Source organism: Opisthocomus hoazin, chromosome 3 (genome assembly GCF_030867145.1).
Source record: "Opisthocomus hoazin isolate bOpiHoa1 chromosome 3, bOpiHoa1.hap1, whole genome shotgun sequence".
Taxonomy (NCBI): domain Eukaryota; kingdom Metazoa; phylum Chordata; class Aves; order Opisthocomiformes; family Opisthocomidae; genus Opisthocomus; species Opisthocomus hoazin.
Genome location: NC_134416.1, coordinates 65,566,634 through 65,587,595, shown reverse-complemented (window position 1 = coordinate 65,587,595; position 20,962 = coordinate 65,566,634). Strand labels below are relative to the sequence as shown.

General features: G+C 37.5%; 1 protein-coding gene across 5 annotated transcripts in view; it reads left to right on the top strand.

Moving 5' to 3' along the window:
• The window catches only part of RTTN (rotatin), a 100,503-nt gene that overhangs the window by 62,568 nt on the left and 16,973 nt on the right, over window positions 1-20,962 (top strand). For 3 of the 5 annotated variants that reach the window (XM_075416544.1, XM_075416547.1, XM_075416548.1), the window contains 8 exons: window positions 1,508-1,700; window positions 7,754-7,848; window positions 13,346-13,457; window positions 14,141-14,339; window positions 15,387-15,477; window positions 16,518-16,671; window positions 16,818-16,955; window positions 17,917-18,128. In XM_075416544.1, coding sequence (XP_075272659.1) covers window positions 1,508-1,700; window positions 7,754-7,848; window positions 13,346-13,457; window positions 14,141-14,339; window positions 15,387-15,477; window positions 16,518-16,671; window positions 16,818-16,955; window positions 17,917-18,128 — 1,194 coding nt within the window. The remainder of the gene's footprint in view (window positions 1-1,507; window positions 1,701-7,753; window positions 7,849-13,345; window positions 13,458-14,140; window positions 14,340-15,386; window positions 15,478-16,517; window positions 16,672-16,817; window positions 16,956-17,916; window positions 18,129-20,962) is intronic. The other 2 variants (XM_075416546.1, XM_075416545.1) reach the window with 2 other exon arrangements.

The window sequence follows — 20,962 nt, the reverse complement described above, 5'->3', positions numbered from 1 at the left end:
TGTAAAACATTCTAAAACAATATATGGTGTGGTATGAAGACTGCTGAAGTCAGAGCAGTTTATGAATGTAATTGATGAGTAACTCTTTCAGGGCCCCCATTTTTCAATAAAGTATCCGACATAGCTTTTTAAACTGCCAAAGAGAGTTCTGGATAGTAAAATTTTGACTAAATTTAGCAAAATTGCCAAGGTATGCATTTGTCACAGTTGATACAGTCTAAGAATGTATGCTGACAGTGTGCGAGTATTGTTTTATAATTCATTGTAAACATTTTACATGAAATGCTACATTCTTCTGCAAACTGTCTTATCTGATTCTCCATTCATTGGCATAAAAGGCAAATAGTGAAAATAGTCTGTTTATGTATTACAGAAACCAAAAAGAATGAGCAGTAGTCATCCAAAACTCTGGTTATGACTTACTGTGTAACTCAGAATAGTTTTACTGATTCTACTTGATCTGTTTTTTTTGTTTTCTTGGAAAGTAAGCTTGTATTCATTGTAAATGAAGGGGTTGGGGGAGATCTAGAGCCTCCTGGGGACAAATAGTGTTTTATTTACAGTTTATCTACCTCTGTTCTCTCCTGACTGCCAAAGAAAGTTTCTAATTAGCACTGAGGAATTTTCTTTCCATAATTTTAACTAGTTTCTTTTTGAAATACTGCAAGATACCTCCTAAAACTGCCTTAGAGAATGTAATTGGTTTTAATTTTTCTCAGTCTGTGTTCTTTTGCCAATTAACACTTCTAATTTTTATGGTCACTCTAAGACAGGTAATGTGGCTTGATAAAACTTCTTGTTTTCTTCTGTTATGATAGAAAGCACTGGAGAAATACTGTAACAAAGGCAGTCAAATCAAATTGTTTATTTGAAAGAAGACTATGAAGTCTTTCTTTTCAGGTATAAATCCACTGCTCTAGAAAGTTTTTCCCAAAGTCAGTATTTGAAAAGAAGTGACTGAAAACCATTCTTCAAAGATAATTTCTTTCTTTTTGTGTCTTGTTTTCTAAATAAATCTTTCATCGTAGTAGATTGACATGGGTAGATGTAGTATAATGGCAGCATACTTTAGAATAGGATGACCTTTTCAGGATATTTAGTCTTATCTTAGTATAAATGTACTTTTTTTCTAAAGGAAACTTTTGCATTAGTTGATATCTGTAACTAGAATAAAATGAGAAATTAAAATTGTAGAGTCTCCTGATAGATATACTGTCTTAAAACCAGCCAGTTACAGCTTTTCATGGCTTTCTGCTGGCTGTTAACAATTTTCTGAGGAGCTAAATAGCTAGTTCCATTTTGCTAAATATAGTTTTTGTAGAACATTATGATTTAGCTCAGCCTTAATAAAATCTACAGCTGATTTTTGAAATCTGTTAGTTACAGCCTGTAAACCAGCTATGTATACACACATGCACAGAATTAGGCTTAATTTCACGGTTTTTTGAGAGTTTATTTTATGTAAAAGATTCCTTTAAAGAAATGATTGTGGATTTTCTGTCTTCAGGGTCCTTGTGTACATGATGAAAAATCTGCCCTCTCTCAGACAGGAAAACCTGCACTTAAAGCCCTTCTGTATCACTGCCAATTCTATGAACATGTGAATCAGATGGTGAAACACTGTTACCTAGGATGTTATATGTTTGATTTGAATTCTTCCAAGGAAGACAACCTTACCATAGGAAAAGGTGGTATAACTGGTAAGTGATGTTAATGTAATCTGGCAGTATTTTAAACCTACTTAGTTCTAGTTTTGAGTTACTTGCATTAAATAAATCTTACTAAAAATGGAATTGAAAATAAGTATATAAGCCATGAACTTAAATACGTTAAGTCAAAATATAGCTCTGAGGAGTTAAGAAGTAGATAAGTCATTAGTTTAACATAACTCGGAAAAAAACTCTGAGCTGTTATTTTCATCTTTTAAAAGTTACAGATGGAAAAGATGTAAATGGTTCTGCAATATGTTTTCTTGCACGATGTTGGGGGTAAGACACTTTTTACAGTTGTGACTTTGACAGTCCAGTGCAATGAAAGTTTAGGAAAAAGAAATATATGGAGTGTTTCTAAGACTCCTGTTTCTTGACGTGTTGAATTTCAAAGAGATATGAGTAGAAGTGGACTCTAATATGCTGAAGTTAGCTGCATTTCTAAGACATTCGGATATAATTTAATTCATAGACTGATCAAATTTAATACTCGAATTGACTTTTTTTTTAACCTGTATACCCTTCAGAGTAATTCAGAACTAACTTTCACCTTGACAAATTGTCTTCTGAATATTTCTAAGTCTTACTATGACGTGTTAGGGGAGCCCACATTCTTGTCCAAATGTGTATTATGATCTGAAGTGTAGAAAGCTAGGAAAATCTTCAGAGAACTCAATTAGTTAAAACTGTTCAAGGAAGGGAAAACTAATAATTTCATCCCTTTGGTTTCTTTCATTTTTGTGTGTGTGCCTAAGTTGCTTACTTCCATCTTCTAAGGCTACAGATTTAAATAGTTCTTGTAAATCTGCTTCTGTTAACTTCTGTTACAGAAGCATGAACAGAAGAAGAATGGTATTTCCCCTACCCAGTTATGACTTTGAGGGACCCAAGGAAGAGAAATGTTCTTGGTTAGCTCACTGAGTTTTCGGAGAAGTACTTCGGCAGTATACAAAATTCTAGCCATAAAAATCCTCAGTTTCTTCTGTGGCTGCTTTATTAATCTATAAGTGTAATTTTCTTCAGTCCAGCGCATTTCCCTCCTCCCATGGTCCTCTTATTTGTGCTTCTTGGTAGTTCTTTTAGCTGATGCAATATCATATCAAAGAGTAACTCAGACATCCAGGACTGCAAAACTTTCAGTGAGCTCTTCAGATATGTTTTATCAGGTCATTGAAAAGCAAAGCCAAAAAAGTATTTTGCCAGGAGCTTTGAAATAGGACGGAAGAATAATCTATGATATTTCAGGAACTAGAATGAAAATTTTGGTTTATTTAAAGAAGGGAGGACAGGTCAATGTTTGTTCCATCTCTAAAACTATAGTGCTTGAAAGGCTTGTAAGTCCTTCATTCATATATTCAGAAATGTGTTGTTTATCTATAATGACCTGTTTCTACTTTTCCCTAGGTCTTTTGTCATCTATTCGTAGAGGATCTTGCTTTGGTTATATTCTCCTGATACATTTTTGTCATTTTTTTTCCTCCAATGTATTTTCCTGGCAGAGCTGAAGGAGGAAGTGGAAAGGTTGAGGAGCATCCGGGAGTGTGAGAGGGAGATCGACTGGTGGAGCAGCACCCTGCCCTCCCTGAGGCAGAGGCAGCAGGAGGCGGCTCCACAGAAAGCAGAGAACCCCCTACCCTCTTGCCACCGAGCAGAAAGAGGGGGCCTAAGAGATGGGGGGGAATGGAAACGGGTCCCTGCTCGGGGTGGCAAGCGAATCTCCCCCCGGCCTCCCTCACCTGCCCAGTTGCCCTTAAGCAACAGATATTGGGCTCTGGAATGTGAGGGACTGGCCACAGAGGATATGGGTGAAGGTGAAGCTCCATCCAGGGGGTTGCCTAGAACAAGTCAGACAGCCCCACGTATTACAACTGCCTCGACTAAGAAAAAAAGGAGGGTCATTGTCATAGGTGATTCCCTTCTGAGGGGAACGGAGGGCCCGATCTGCCAACCGGACCCATCCCACAGGGAAGTCTGCTGCCTCCCTGGGGCCCGGGTTAGGGATGTTGCTAAGGAACTCCCTGGTCTGGTGCGGCCTTCTGATTACTACCCCCTCTTGGTAATGCAGGTTGGCGGGGACGAGATAGCAGAAAGAAGTCCCAAGGCCATCAAAAGGGACTTCAGGGCACTGGGGCGACTGGTTGAGGGATCAGGGGCGCAGGTGGTGTTTTCCTCCATCCCATCAGTGGCAGGGAACAGCACTGAAAGGGGCAGGAAAACTCACCTGGTTAACAGGTGGCTCAGAGACTGGTATCATCAGTCAAATTTTGGCTTCTTTGATCATGGGGAGGTGTACACAGCACCGGGCCTGCTGGCGACAGGTGAAACTCAGCTATCTCAAAGGGGAAAAAGGATTCTTGGCCACGAGCTGGCGGGGCTCATTGAGGGGGCTTTAAACTAGGTTCGAAGGGGGAAGGGGATATTGCCCAGCTCACTAGGGATGAGCCTAGGCTTGGCGTGCCAAGGCCAGGGGTGAGATTGACAGCCCAGCTCAAGTGTGTTTACACCAATGCACGTAACATGGGCAATAAACAGGAGGAGCTGGAAGCCATTATACAGCAGGACGGCTACGACTTGGTTGCCATCACAGAAACATGGTGGGACAACTCACATGACTGGCATGCTGTCATAGATGGCTACAGACTCTTTAGGAAAGACAGACCAACAAGGAGAGGTGGGGGAGTTGCTCTATATGTGAGGGAGCAACTGGAATGCATTGAGCTTGGCCTGGGGGCAAATGAGGAACAAGTTGAAAGCTTGTGGGTTAGAATTAAGGGACAGGCTCATAAGGGTGACATTACGGTGGGTGTGTACTACAGGTCACCTGACCAGGAGGAGGAGGTTGATGAGGCCTTCTACAGGCAGCTGCAAGCAGCCTCACAGTCACAGGCCCTGGTTCTCATGGGGCACTTCAACCACCCTGCAATCAGCTGGGAAGACCATACAGCCAGGAGGTTCCTACAGAGCATCGATGATAACTTTCTGATGCAAGTGGTGGAGGAACCAACAAGGAAAGGCGCATTGCTGGACCTTGTATTAACAAACAAGGAGGGACTGGTGGAGGATGTGAAGGTCGGAGGTAGACTCGGCTGCAGTGACCATGAAATGGTGGAGTTCAGGATCCTGCGTGGAGGAAGCAGGGCGATAAGCAGGATCAAAACCTTGGACCTCAGGAGGGCTGACTTTGCCCTCTTCAAGGAGCTACTGGGAGGAATCCCGTGGGCCAGGGCTCTCGAAGGCATGGGGGTCCATGAGTGCTGGTCGCTGTTTAAACGTCACTTCCTCCATGCTCAGGAGCAATGCATCCCCCTGAGAAAGAAATCTTGCAAAGGAGGCAGGAGACCTGCATGGTTAAACAAGGAGCTTCTAGCAGAGATCAGGTGGAAGAGAAAGGTCCATAGAATGTGGAAAGAGGGGCAGGCCACTTGGGAAGAGTACAGGAACGTGGTGAGAGCATGCAGGGATGCGACGAGGAAGGCCAAGGCCCACCTGGAATTGAAGCTGGCAAGGGATGGCAAAAACAACAAGAAGCGCTTCTTCAACTACATCAGCAGCAAAAGGAAGGCTAGGGACAATGTGGGGCCGCTGCTGAATGAGGCGGGTGTCCTGGTGACGGAGGATGCGGAGAAGGCAGAGCTACTGAATGCCTTCTTTGCTTCAGTCTTCAGTGCTAAGACTGGCCCTCAGGAATCCCAGGCCCCAGAGGTAAGAGAAGAAGCCTACAAAGAGGACGACTTTCCCTTGGTCGAGGAGGACTGTGTGAGGGATCGCTTAAGCGATCTGGACGTCCACAAACCCATGGGCCCCGATGGAATGCACCCACGAGTGCTGAGAGAGCTGGCAGATGTCATTGCTGAGCCACTCTCCATCATCTTTGAGAGGTCCTGGAGGACAGGAGAGGTGCCCGAGGACTGGAGAAAGGCCAGTGACACTCCAGTCTTCAAAAAGGGCAAGAAGGAGGACCCAGGGAACTACAGGCCGGTCAGCCTCACCTCCATCCCGGGAAACATGATGGAGTAGCTTATCCTGGAGGCCATCATCAAGCAAGTGGAAGAAAAGAAGGTTATCAGGAGTAGTCAGCATGGATTCACCAAGGGGAAATCATGCCTGACCAATCTAATAGCTTTCTACGATGACATGACTGGCTGGGTAGACGAAGGGAGAGCTGTGGATGTTGTCTACCTTGACTTCAGCAAGGCTTTCGACACAGTCTCCCATGATATCCTCCTAGGGAAGCTGAGGAAGTGTGGGCTGGATGAGTGGTCGGTGAAGTGGATAGAGAACTGGCTGAATGGCAGAACTCAGAGGGCTGTCATCAGCGACTCTGAGTCTAGTTGGAGGCTGGTAACTAGTGGTGTCCCCCAGGGGTCAGTACTGGGCCCAGTCTTGTTTAACTTCTTCATCAACGACCTGGATGAAGAGTTAGAGTGTACCCTCAGCAAGTTTGCTGATGACGCCAAACTGGGAGGTGTGGTGGACACACCGGAAGGCTGTGCTGCCATTCAGCGTGACCTGGACAGGCTGGAAAGTTGGGCAGAGAGGAAGCTGATGAGGTTCAACAAAGGCAAATGCAGGGTCCTGCACCTGGGGAGGAACAACCCCATGCATCAGTACAGGCTTGGGGTGGACTTGCTGAACAGCAGCTCTGGGTGTCCTGGTGGACGACAGGTTAACCATGAGCCAGCAGTGTGCCCTGGCTGCCAAGAAAGCCAATGGGATCCTGGGGTGCATCAAGAGGAGTGTGGCCAGCAGGACGAGGGAGGTTCTCCTTCCCCTCTACACTGCCCTGGTGAGGCCTCATCTAGAGTACTGTGTCCAGTTCTGGGCTCCTCACTTCAAGAAAGATGAAGAGCTACTGGAGAGAGTGCAGCGGAGGGCTACAAGGATGATGAGGGGACTGAAACATCTCCCCTACAAGGAGAGGCTGAGGGAGCTGGGCTTGTTCAGCCTGAAGAAGAGAAGGCTGTGAGGGGACCTAATAAATGCTTGTAAATATCTGAAGGGTGGGTGTCAGGAGGATGGGACCAAACTCTTTTCAGTGGTGCCCAGTGACAGGACAAGGGGCAATGGGCACAAACTGAGGCACAGGAAGTTCCGTCTGAACATGAGGAAGAACTTCTTCCCGCTGAGGGTGACGGAGCACTGGAACAGGCTGCCCAGGGAGGCTGTGGAGTCTCCTTCTCTGGAGATATTCAAGACCCGCCTGGACAAGGTCCTGTGCAGCCTACTGTAGGTGACCCTGCTTCGGCAGGAGGGTTGGACTAGATGACCCACAGAGGTCCCTTCTAACCCCTACCATTCTGTGATTCTGTGATTTTTCAGGAGTATAAAAATATTCATTCGCAATAAAATTAGTTAGCTTATTTTAGTAGTTAGCTACGATAGGTACAGGGCTTCTACTTTCGCGGATTTTGCACTCAGAAGCTGTGTAATCTAGTGCTTTTATTCTTTGTTGCATTTTTTTTTCTAAATATATGTAAGCCTCAAACTATTACTGACAGGTTTGTGCTATAAAATTGTTGGCAATTTTTGTTCTGAAACAGATTTACGAAGCAATTCTGTCTGCATTATATTTATGAATATGGGTTCTCTTGAAACTGCTGCTCTTAAAATGTGAATTTGAAGTTTTTTGAAGACAAGGACATCTGTTCATTATGTTTGTGCTGTGAGACCCCAGTATCTTCAATACTTTTGTACTACTATATTTTAAAGAAAACTAAATCTGAACTATTTAAAATGACTAAAGGCTATGCAACTGCAGTTTGAGCTGTGTAGCTTTTTCCAGACTATTTTATGTTGTGCTGAAAATTGTATTTTATTTAATTTCTGTTTATTCAAGGGATTTGCTGAATAAGAATTCATAGGTACAATGTGTGAAAGCTTACCTTCTGAGATCTTCGGAACGATAACTGTGGTTGGCTACTCTTCTGTTTCACTGAAACAATCCTTTGAAAAGCTGTTACGCTATCTGCTGGTCTTGTAGTAATGAAAAATAAAACTTTTTTTTGTTCAATTTTGATTTTATTCTTTTTTTTTTTCCCTTACAGATTTTGATGATTCTCTTAATCTTTGGAAGGCTCAGTCCAGTCAAAGCCGATCTTCACATTCTCAGTCAACATCTGAAACTATGGTGAATTGCAGAGTAATCTATTTATTTTAAATATAAAGTTGTTCATGAAATGCTTTGAAGAAATTTAGCGCTCTTACAAATGCTAAAAAAACCCCAGCAAAGCACAAAGCTGAAATGAAACTGAAAATGAAAAAACTGAAACTAAATTGAGATTTACTTTGAAGTAGCTTCAATATGCTAAAGAAAATTTTTATGGTTATTTACTTGAGCAAAAATAAAAAAAATAGCTTACCTTGACTAGCTAAATGCATAAGGCAGTGCTGAACTCTGTAGCTTCTCACAACAAGATGTATTCTCTAGAGATTACTTTGTAATTGGCTTTACTGACAAAATGCAGTCATCTCCATCTATAGTTGTCACTTCTGCTGCTTTTATCCAAACTGTCCTTGCAGAGTGAACCTATATTTACACTACATAGCTATAGAACTGGATCAATCAAAACCACCGAAGTACATTGGGTTAAAATAATTTTCTGTATCGTAATAAACTCTGGATTCTGAAAATGCTTTATAAAATCTAACGTGGCACAAATGTTTGCAAGACCCAAAATAGACATGAAAAATATAAGAAACCAGGTCGCTGCTTGAAAAATGTGTTTCTGGATAGGATGATTACTGCAATGAAAGGCTGTAAACATATGCTGTCTTTCAAGATGGCAAATGCAAAGGAAGAGAAATTGAAATACATTCTTCCAGTTGCAGAGTAGATTTGCAATATCAGATCAGGCTATGGACGAAGCTTTTAAAACATTCATTAGTTACCTGATAAAAATCATATATTTTCAAAGACTGCAGCATAACTCTGAGAAAACTCTGACATGTTGCACTGAAATCCATTTTTATAATTTTATATTTTCTTCAGCAATCTTTTGATTTATGAATAACAATCTAATGTAATAAGGAAGCCATAATATCATAGCTAGGAAGTTTCTTTTCTGTAAACAGATGTGCTGTTATGACAAAGATACAGCACAACAAGATACTATCTTATTTTATTGGCTAAAATTGTTATGGCCAGTTTTGCTGTGGATTGTGATAATAATAAAAACATAGAAAAGCCAGTGTTGAAATTTTGTCTCAAAATATTTCACAATTGTAATTTTTCCTTAGTATTTTGGCTCTATTATAGATGTATTGCTGTCTAGTACTGTTACTGTCATCTGGCATGTTTTTAGTAATTGAGGAAAAAGTACACTTCAGTTTTTAATAAAATTTCTAAAAAAGAGAAGAAAGATAGAGGTAGGGAGCTGAGGCTAAATACAAACTCTATTTCAGGAGGCGATTAATGACTATTAAGTGTCTATCTAGAAAAGTTTGGAAATACTTTTAAAAACTCAAACTTTTCCTGGAATCAGGCATTTGCAATTTATTCCTTTATAACTTCAAATTTTATGTTCCTACAGTTTGGCCCAAAGCTTTCCATTTTGATATGAGAAAAAAGAAATACATTTATGAAGTCATCACCAAAAGTTTGTGGAAGTTTGTATGTTGTATATTGATGGTACCAGGAAGATGTAGTTATTCCAAGCCCACTAGATGGCATGCCTTCCCCGTCACAGGTGAAAGGGAGTCTGCAGGCCTTGCTAAAGGGAAAAATGCTTTTATGTGTACGGTACAGATTTGATGGCAACAGCCACAAATAATTGAGAGTTACCAGCTGTCGAACCAAGTAGAATTGTTTCTATTGGAAGCTCTTCTCTGATATTTTAATAACATGGGTTTTTTACCAAAAAAAGTTCTTCTAAATATTTCCATATTCCATCCATTTCATGAATGTCAGTCTGTAAAGCTGAAACGGCTGTTTTCTTCAGTAAGCCGCATCCTGAAGATCTTTGCAGAAGCAAAAAGGGTATCTTTTTACCGAATTATGTGAATTTCTTTTCTGTGAAGAGAAAAGATCTGCTGGATTTTTTTTTTAAATGTATTTGAAAAACGTTCTGACAGAAAGAAAAAGACACTGTTAGTTTTCTCTGTTTTCAGATTTCATGTAATCAGTACTTTAATTGAGCTATCTGCTATCAAAGGCTGATTTCACATGGGGTTCATATAAGCGTAAGTGAAAAGAGCATCTAAATTACTTTTTGGCTTCATCTTTGTTGCCCTGTCCTCAAATTTTTTCCCAAAGTTGCAGAAAGTAATATTGAGAAAATTAAAAAGCAAGTATATTAATAACAGAAATACGTTTTTTTGCTTTAGTCTGTAAAATAGTCTGTCAGAGATCTTGCAGAGGCCATAAGTACAATTTTGCCCATTTCGTAAAGAATAGCAATATGGGGATGAAATCAATGATTCAAGGTCATGTAAAAGATAGTAGCAGAGCTGGATTCTATACTGTAACTCATATGCACTGTTTTTAATGTCTTTAAGATCTCAGTGGATAACAGATTTTTGTCAAATTTATCTTTGTTTTTCTGTAAGCTGGAATGTGAATACCACAAAAAGTCCAGTTCTGAGAAGAATAAAAATCTTTGTCTTTTATAGAATTCATTGTTTAAACATTAACTCAGGTTGTCATTACAGAGAACAAATCCTTATTTTAAGCAACATGTTGTTTTGTTTAGAATATATGATTGAGAACACCCATCAGCATGAAGGTATTTGCTTCACACTGCATAAATACTCTAGGGCTGTTCTGTGCCCAGGATTGCCTAGCAAAATGAGCAGTTATTTAAAAACTTCAGCTAAAAATGGTGCAGGTTAAAGATCTACAGACGTTTCCCAGATAGCTTTAAGTCATGGCCATTCTTTCCTATGAAATCTTCTTTCTATTTTGTGAAAATGTGTGCTTTATTTTCTGGAGCCATGGTTACCAGAGTGCTATACAGTTAAGTGATTTAAACCTTTGAAAAGAGAACTGAATAGAATTAATCACTGCAAGCCTATTAAAGCAATGCCAAAGGGATTTTTATACCAGAGGTTAAGAAAAGACCTTTTATTCATTTCTAGTAGATAAATGGCAAAACCCTCACCTTTTTTTTCTGCATTTCCACTCAGACAATTTTTGTATTCTTTTGTATTAGTTCTAATCTGTGTTCATCATCGTCCCCCCCCACACAACCCTTTCTTTTCCCCAATTAAACTCCCTTCTAAAGTCTGTTATTTCACAGTTAAGCAACAGAACACTTCATTGCTCCCAGAAAGAACGTGGTGGCAGTAGTAAATATCATTTACTAGATACGTCTCAGACCCTCAGTTCATCCTTATCAAAGGTGATTTATAAAAGCCGTAATATCTTTTCTTTCCTGAAAGGGAGAGCATTGTGGAAACAACTTCATTATGTTACTGTATGTTTTCTGTTAAGATAAAAGAAAGTTTCTGGTTTTAACCCATGTCCCACTGTGAAGCAATTACCAGTAAATGTTCCATCAGTGAAGGAAGCCGATATTTTTCTAAGGAGATAAAGCTTGTATTGATTTTTTTTTTTAACATATTTAAAACCTTATTTTTATTTCTTTGCCTGAAGTGTTTAGACAGTTTTAGAAACTGGAGAAATAATTGTTTTGCAATGTAGAAGTCTATTTACTAATATGTGAAAACTTGTGTAAATTCATAATACTACATTTAAGATGACTCAGCACAGTAATAATGCCTTTTAGGAATTCCTTTTACTTGTTGCAGAAGAACCACATGGACTGTTAGAAGTTGCATTTTGGGTTTGTAAGAAAAAAAATTTTGGGTTTTTAAGAAAAAAAGTTATGTCTTTTGTCATTTATTAGAGTGCTTGGAATTGAAATATAGTGCTGAATATATGCAGACTTTACCATGTGTCAAGATGGATTGATATATTCTAGAATAATGGATTTTAATAATTATCTAAATCAGAAAGCATGAAACATTAAATAATTTATTTCAGTTGGCAAATATTCATTGTATTTGTATAATCTAAATAATTTGAATTTAAATTGGTGAGTACAATTTAGTACTGCATTTTGCTAAGAAGAAAATTATTTAGCCAAGCATGTCCTAGTGTTTATGTGATCCAAGCTATATGTGAATCCTGGGTTTCAGACAAGCACCCCAAATCTTACTGTAGCTTGTCTTCTGTGTTACAATAACCTTCTGGCTTTTTTGAGGAACAACTAACCATGCTTGAGGAGGAAGATTCACGACTGTAGCATGGACAGTAGTGGGAGACCAGAGGAAAATAGGGGAGAGAAGGGAGTTACAGCATGGAGGTGGCAACCTTTTGCTCATGCAGGGACTCTGGTCTCAAGTAAAGATGTGCTGACAGAAACCTAACAATACTCAGAAGTGCTGGGAGATGGGGTTAAACCTTCTAGGGGATGAGATAAGACTAATTGGAGACTTTATCTCAAAATGCTGCTGAGTAAATCAAAGCCAAACCTGGAGAGCAGTGACCTAACTGCAGGGATGCAATAGCTAGGAGGGGAGTAATCTGTGATTTCCTTCCCCCTGCACTTTCTGTTCATTATGTCACTTTTTACTTTTCCTTAGCTAAAAAAATACTCCAACTGATATTCTAACAAAACTTTAAGAAGAAAACTTTTGAAATATTTCAGTCTTCCTTAGATGGCTCACTGTGAATGAAAGTCTAACATCCTTCTTCAAGCTGTGACTGTCTTGGGATTTCACTGGATTCCCCAGCATTCTGTATTCTTTACAATGTATAGTGACACCCTTGAAGAAATTTTGTCTCATGTGAATTGATCAGCTAGAAAACAAAAAAAAGAAGTGAAAAAGTGACCTGACAAGGGAGGTGCTTATCCCATACCCTGAAACAGGTCACAGGTCTTGTCATGTCACAAAAGCATATTATTAAGCTGGAGGCTCTAGGTCTTCTGATCTTCAGCTTGTGGTTTTAAACATGGTAGCAAGAACAATAAGAAATTTTGAAAGCATGCAAGATTAATAATATGATAGGTAGTGTAGAATTGGTAGAAGGAGCATGTTAGCATGACAATAAAATTATATACTGTTATGTAAACATCTCATATCTTCACCACAAAATGAATACATGTAAGGATGACAGGACTAAGGTTAAGAGAAGTACCCAGAGCTGGAAACACTCCGGAACTTCAACTTTGGCTGATGAATAATGGTCTTGCGATATTTTTATCTGATCGTGTCCTGGTACAAATGGGCAAGTGCTGATGTTCTCAGCGGAGCAAGTAGTCCGTGAAAAATTTGAGTTTAAATGCTTCAGTAATGCCTTTCTATCTTAGTCCAAAAATAGACTGAGTCAATTATATGGATGAATGAGAAGGATCAAGAGGAGGAATTTCCAGTAACATGGGCACTGCTTAGTTTTTAACTGAAATTTTCAGGCTGTTCATATTGGACATCTTTCAGTAGTTTCAATTATTGGATGTTTATGAATTTTTTAAATATATGCGCACATATAGTGAGCAAAATGTAATCGAATTGATTTTCAACAGTAATTTTTACAACATTTTTGGTTTTGCAGGTTTATTGTTTTTTCACGCAAAATATAAACAGAAGTCTGCTCTATAAAACTGGAATCAACTAATTTCCTTTTTATGTCTTTCTAGATTCAATCTGCGTCACCATCACTGGGGAGTGTTACTGAGCTTCAGGCAAGAGTTCCAACAAATTCAACCGGTTTTATTCCTGAAACTGTAGTTGATCGGCTTATGGCACAAGGTAAGTCAAGCTTTAAGCTTGTTTAACGATGATTACAATGTCGTAGCCTGCCCATGTTCCAGTATTTGTACATGCATGTGAAGCTTGCTTATTGCTGGAACAATCACCGTTGATGCTTCTAGTGTTTTTTTTGCAAGACAAATGTGACATACTTCCTTTAAAATGAAATAGGGTGAGATAAATTTGACAGAAATAAGGTAAAATGGTTGATATGGCTTGGAATGTAACTCAAGACTTAGATTCTATTCCTGTGACCCAGTCACTCTTTTAAAACATTTGACGATAGTAAAGCTGTCATATACGTATGTGCACATGCACACACATGCACGTCTGCACAGATGTGTATATAATTGTCTTTATATGTAGAAAAAGGAAAATGTATATAATATTAAAAATTTATATAAAATGGTGTATATAGAGAGATATCTACAAATATAAAATATTTTTCTACTAAAGAAAGAAGTGAAAAATTTCTGTCTTTCCAAATTTACCAGTTAATAATTATTAGAGCATTGTAGACGGAACATTTCGTTTCAGAACTATTTTAAATAACACTTTTACTATATCTGTAGATTGAACTTGGGTATTTTATGAAAAAGAAAAAGCAATTTGTTTTCAGTAACTGCTCTTAATTAATGTTTTGTGTTTTTTCTTTTTCTTTATTTTCATTAAACACTTTCTAGGTCAAAGCGATACAACCACAACAGAATCTCCAAGTCAAGATGATTCTCCCATGTCTGCTACTCTATCTAAGCAGCGTGCTGTAGTCACACCTGCCCTTTTGTCAGCTGTTTGCAGCCTTCTGCACAATCTGCTGGTTGTCACACCGAAAGATACTGGAATTTGTCTTCAACAAACACATTTGCTAACAACTCTCAGCAGGTATGAGATCAATAACTGATGGACAACAAACAAGATGTAACAACAGAGGTGCAAAGTTTGAAATGAGATCTACCAGTGTTTCTTACTAGACCTGTTAAGTATATTGATCACTTCTTGCTTCTGAAGTGTTCCAAAATGCCTTTTAAAAAAAAAAAATGGAATGAAGAAAAGCAAAGAATTTGGATTATTTCTTTTTTTCATAGAAAAAGTAGTCATATTGGTGATTCCATTTGTGGTGTCTGTCTTCTGCAGGACTACTGTGTTCCTCTGGTAATGTGTTAGGTTTTGTCTAACTGGCCATGTAGTTGTCCTTTTTCAAGGGCTAATCTAATTTTTTTTTTCTTTAGTAGAACAGTATGTGGTATAGTCAGCTATTCAGAATTGCAGATCATTTCAGTTCATTTTATGATGTTTTTCTTTGAATTGTATTTAATATTTTGAGGATGAGCCAAGGGCTGTCACATTAAAAGAGAGTAAATAATGCTTGCCAGGTTTGGGAAAGTACTCGATGATAGACCCTAGTATTTTGTTTCTTTTTTAAAGAAGGAACAACTGAAAATTAGTCTTCAGCTTGTATTCCATATTTCCACTTGCATCGTAACAAATTCTTTCATCTGTAGAAAGTGTTTGGAAGTCCTGAAGTGAAGCACGAAAATTAGTTCAGGTTTTTTTAAGGTTTTCAAGATCTTTTGTAGCTGCTCTCCATACTTAAATTAGTGAAAAAAACTCCACTTGTTTGAAACAGTTTATGTTATTACAGAGCTGTTTATTCTTCTATAGGAAAGAAAATAAGCAATCAAATGTAAACAAAAAACTTTTACAGTGCAATAACAGCCATTGAAACTTGTTAGTCTAACTATTTTGAGACAACTTACTGCTACTATAGTTGCCTTTACACTAGACTTACTGCTAAACTCCACTATTTTAACAAAGTGCAACATAATTTATTTTTACTCTGTTTCTTAAAAATGTTCTCTTCTATGGAATGTTAAGTTAGTAGAATATTTAATTATTTGTATATTTCTAACCAACTTTATTTTATTTTAGTCTTGTAAGTGCTAATCTGATTGAGAGATGCATCTTGGAACTGAAAGCTCCATTGGGTCATGCATGTCATAAAGAACACGTAAAAGCTCAGGTTAGAGAAGCATTTGTTACTTTCTGGTTTGTTTTAATTATGAAATTAATTACGTTTGGATAGTCTATATTCATTAACATAGTCCAGACACGCAGCTATAGGCCTCATTCATGTGAATCTGTGTGCTTTTGACAAGGATGAAGAGGAAATAAACCATGTTATATTCAACACAGAAAAATTAATTTCTGTGTTAGAACTGTATCTAGAACAATTAGACTGAAAACCAGTTGTGTTTTAAAAATACAAATTGAGTTTAGCAGTTACAGAAATCATGTAATAGAATTTCTTTGTACGGTATTGAAGTATGAGCCAGATACAGTTAGTGACACATTTCATATTTGTTTTCTGCAACAAACCTGGCTGCTTTGCTTTGTCTCCAATCCTGCAGACACTTACGTAGTTCTCAACTTATTTTGATGTGTTCGTAGCATGTAGGATTACTGCCAATGGAAGTATTTTGTACCAAATTTAACTCTGTATAGACAAACATACAGAACATACCATGTTCATGTCACAGCACTATTTTAAAGCTTCTGTTACTCTGCATTCAGATTTACTTTGAAGAAAGATACCCAGGTTATTAAGAAAATGTGTTTCTGCAGAAATTTTGTGACAATAAATAAATATATCGGAAGTATTTTTTTTTTTTTTACTGAAGCTTCAAAATAAGCTTCTGTTTTCAGGAAATAAACATATTCATGAATATTAATGACTGTTTTTATGTTTTTCTTTGTGAGCTTTCAGAGAATATGATGCTGTACATATAATGAAAGTCATGACTTTCTCACAAGGAACTTTGTTCTGTGTTACTAGAAAATTGATTTCACACATGTGTTTCCAGACTAGAAATTCTGTTTCATCTTCTACAGTAAAGATTGGGAGAACAATTTTTAATTTGTATCCTATTGTTTCTTTGAAGTGGTGTATATTAATTCAAAATGTTATGAATCAGTTGAGGTAATGCAAATATTTAAATTAAAAAAATGTGGAAGGTGCAAATATATGGCTTTTTTTCATATCTTCTTTAAACTGTTTAACAGGTGTTATTACTACTTCAATACTTCTCATCTGTGTCCAGGCTTCTGAAATCATGTTTATTGGTGGACTCTCAGCTTGTGATCCAGGATGAATTGTTGAAACCTCTCTTGGGAAATACCTTCACAGTTCTTGCCATTAGCTCCAAAGATGGGTTAGGTAATGTAGAACTTTGTTTCCAGCATAGCCAGACAGAGCAAGTGGTCTTTTACATACCACCTTCATTTAAATTGGCAGTTGTTGTTAGGCTTATTTATCCAGGTTTGTGCATGTGTGATTTTTTTTTTTCTATATTATCTTTGCAGATACCGAGTTAATATCTGTACTTCATGAAACATGGGTAGACTTTTTCAACCTTCTAGCTACATTATTGTGGAAGAGTGGCCAAGTGTCTTTTCCAGCTGTCACAGCAGCCCTGGCAAATCATTGTACAGCAATAATTGGTAATAACTGTTCCTGAATGTGTTTGAACCTAGCAACTAATAAAATAAATAAACAAATAGAAAGAGGCATTCCTGTTTAAATGCTTTTAAGTAATTAACAATGGCATATCCAGAATGAAAACCAAATGTGTCCAGAGCTTGACTGACATTCTCCCTTAATTGGATTTTTATAACTCTTTCTTAAAGCATCAGACTAACTTTTGAACTGCCAGATAAATTCACAAGTTTTGTTTGCATATATGGGTTAGTGATTCTAGTTGTAAACCTTAATGAAATACAGCACCTGTGAGGAAAGCCTGAAGTGATCCATTGGCACTTTCTTTTTTAACTCTTATGGTATTTTTTTTTTTCTTTTTTATATCTTGCATAAAAGGAAAGCAAAGTTTTGAGGGCAGATAAGAGATATAGGAATTCAAGATTATTACACAGGGTTTTGTTTGGTTGGGTTTTAATGATTCCTTCATTAGTTACTTGGCTAGTCAGGGCTCTTAGGTCACCAAGTTCCTCTGACATGTTTCAGTACTGAAGTATGAGCATAGTCCATTCAGGCTTGTGATTTCAGCCAGGTGCATGTGAAGTGATCTGGTGAATCCAAATCCAATTGCACATAAAGCAGCTGATTGGTACTGTTGGTATTATAATGTAAGCTGTTGAATAAAATGCGGAGAGTTCAGAAAGTTGTCGAACAAATGAGTGATTTAGCAAATGGAAATTGCTTTTTTGTTTTGCAGTCAAATCAGTTCAGAGCAATTAATTAATTCAGATCTATAAAACTCAAACTTTTCTTTCTAAGGTTTTTTTAAAGACTCATCAAATGCATAGAATTTGTAGAATTCATTGTGCGGTGAACAGGTATAACTGCTTCTTGGCTCACACACTTTCTGTAATAAGTCTTTCTGAGCTCCAAAGCTTTATTGAGAATGAAATATAAAAATTTTTATTTTTCTGTTTAATGTTTCAGATACCATTTGTGATTGTATTCATCTGTCAACCACATATCCTGCTTTATATACGGCTAGTTTACGGTTCCTCTCGGTCCTTTTGAGTGAGGAAGGAAGAAGACAGCTCCAAGATAAACAGAGTATATGTCAGAAGCCAGCTACTAGCTTTCTTCTGGATCACGTTGAAGGATGCCAGGCATCAGTAACTCAACTTACTGCATTAATTATTCAGGTATTTAAAATTTGACAATGTGATTGCAGGATATATTTTTGCATTTTTGTATTTTGTTAAAAAGGAATGTAGTTACCTAATGAAAAATCAATTGTTTCCAGTTACGAACCAAGACATCTTTAATTGGAGACATCTATTACATTCATTTTTTAAATTCATGTAATAAGCTGGAACAGTTGCAAAGAAGTAACTTCTAGGAAGTGCCTTGCAAGGCAATTATGCTGCAACAGCACATTATGAAATCTTGTGTGGAGAAGGTGATACACAGATAGAATGTATTTGGCCAAATACTGATAGGCGCTTTTTTCCTACTTTTCCAAACATTTAATGAGATTTTGAAGGTTTGAGACATACTTATCCCCATTGTAAATGACAGCATTGTTGTTCTTAACAGCTGTCTTTGTAAAAATTGTGAACCAAAACGAATCATTAAGCCTTCTAGTTCATTCCCTGATAGTGTAAGGTCAGTATTGTTGCACTTAAGGAGCATGTATTAGTGTATTTTCCAAGCTAGTTTTAAATGGACCAGGTAGCATATTTTCACTCATTCTTTTAGGAACTTGTTGCCTGACATGATATGTATTGGTTACAAGATATTTTTTCTAGATACTTATTCTGAATATTCTGTCTTTCTTAATGTAATCTCATTATCCTTATTTATTTTTTTATATACTCTCCTAAATGATTCTTTTACCTCCTCTATATGTACGCCTGTCACTTATTTACAGACTGAAAAAACAACTTCCATTATTTAGTAATAAGAAAAGTTATAGGTGAAATTTGTCTAATGTATTTTCCCTCACAAATTGGTTCTTTTAGCTATACACTTACCATCCTTTAAATTATGTACAGTTTGTCACTGTAACAGTAATAGTGATCCGTAATTAGAAGTATAGTGATTGAAAGACACACTTTTCATATAACGTAACGTAGTTTATGATTTCTGATGTTCTGGAGTCAGTGTCTTGTAATTATTTTTTTAATAAAAATCATATTTAGTGCTGTTTTGCTGTGTAAAACAGTATTTTTTCAACATGTATTAGTACATATTGGATGGGGTGACCAAAATAATGCTGTCTGAGCCACTGTGGCTCTGTAGCATTTATTGGGCCATAGTGTTCTGTCCACTGAAAACCTGGTGTCTTACAGGGAGGAGAAACTTCCTAAGAGGATCTTTCTTGGTGTCACTGTATAGGCCACTAAAACTAGAATTCCGTGTCACTTTGGCAACTAATTTCAGGTAATTTCAGTGCATGGAGATTTCCTGTGAGGACATGATTTTCAGAGACTCTGACAGCAGAACAAGGGCACTTCATTGGAATCGCATAATTTGCTAAATGTCCTGCTAGTTTTTTGTATTTAATGCTATGTATGTGCCTAAAACTGAACTCCTTGTCTCTGGTACAAAAAATGGGATTGTGTGAAAGTATGTTAGACAAAGACATGTTGTGTTGTAAGTCACGTTCCTCTATTTTCATACAAGTATACATAGCTGATTACCAGTCTTTAGCAGCAAGAAGTGATGATTCTTATGTTGACAGCAGAAAAAGTCTATACAATGAGGAATTAACTGCAGCCAGGCCAATGAAACTACATCAGACACTATGACATAGTTTGAGTATCGTAAGAGATACCAGCTTTTAACTTGCTCTTTAACTGTTCAGACATGTAGATGGACATTACATTTTGTTCTTAAAAGAGCTCAAAAGATAACCTGTGCTGTCTGAGGCTTTATAATATATGAAAGGGATATAAACGGCTATGATTCCCAAAAGAGGAGAACAGAATTAGGAAACAGCTTCCATTTTTTAGAGCAAAGTGCATATATTGATTTGCTCCCCCCGCCCCCACCGTGGTGGTCATTGGGAGGCAGTTGCAAGAGGAGCCCATAGGATGTAAAGTAAGCTATTAAAAAAACACAGCAAACCAAAAACAACCCAAAAGATTAAAATCTGATCTTTCTTCAAGAGAAGCACTCAAGCAAATAAATGACTAACATAGAAAAGGGTGAGAGAGAGTTTTCAAACAATCGGCCATCTCCTCCTAATTACATAAAATCTACAGAACAGGTGCTATGCTATGGGAAATGCTAACTTAGGTCCCGGTCTGCAGGTGTGAATATTAGCAGACCAGGTCCTAAATTAGTATGCATTATTGCATACAACCAATTTAGTAAATGCACATGCTGACTTCGAAAGCTTCTCGTGCTTTCCTGTAGGTGAACTTTAACCCTTGTATACATGTTTTCAAGATCAGAAGTAAAAGTGATAAGGAAACCATAATCCATACATAAAGTCTTAAATGTAAGGCCTACCTTTTTTTTCTAGATATAAAATTTACAATGTTTTAGGAAGGCTGTGATAACCCTTTCAACTAACTTACACTAGGAGCAGACTAACATGGCTAGATCTGCTGTTGATTTATGGGACATTTTAAATTTATTATGGATCTTAATTTCAAAAAAGAATGAAAAGTGTCTATTCTCATTTTAATACTTTAATAGCAGTAGTTTGAAATTATAGAATCTGCTGGCAGAATGCAATGTGAGTTTACATGGAGTTATTTTTTCTATTCTACAAACAGTAGTTAATCAATTAATTATTAATTAAGTATTCCCTACCATTGACATAAATTTTCTTTTTGATTATAAACTGCAATTCTTGATTGCAGAGTAAGGGAAAAAATGCATAAAGGAGCGTGCTTCAAGAAAGAATGGAATTTTGCTGGTTTTTAAGATAAAGTTTAGAAAATAATAAGATGAAATTAAAACTTTTGAAAAAGATGTAAATATAGGACAACTCACCTTAGCTATTTAATCAGTTCTAATCAACCCC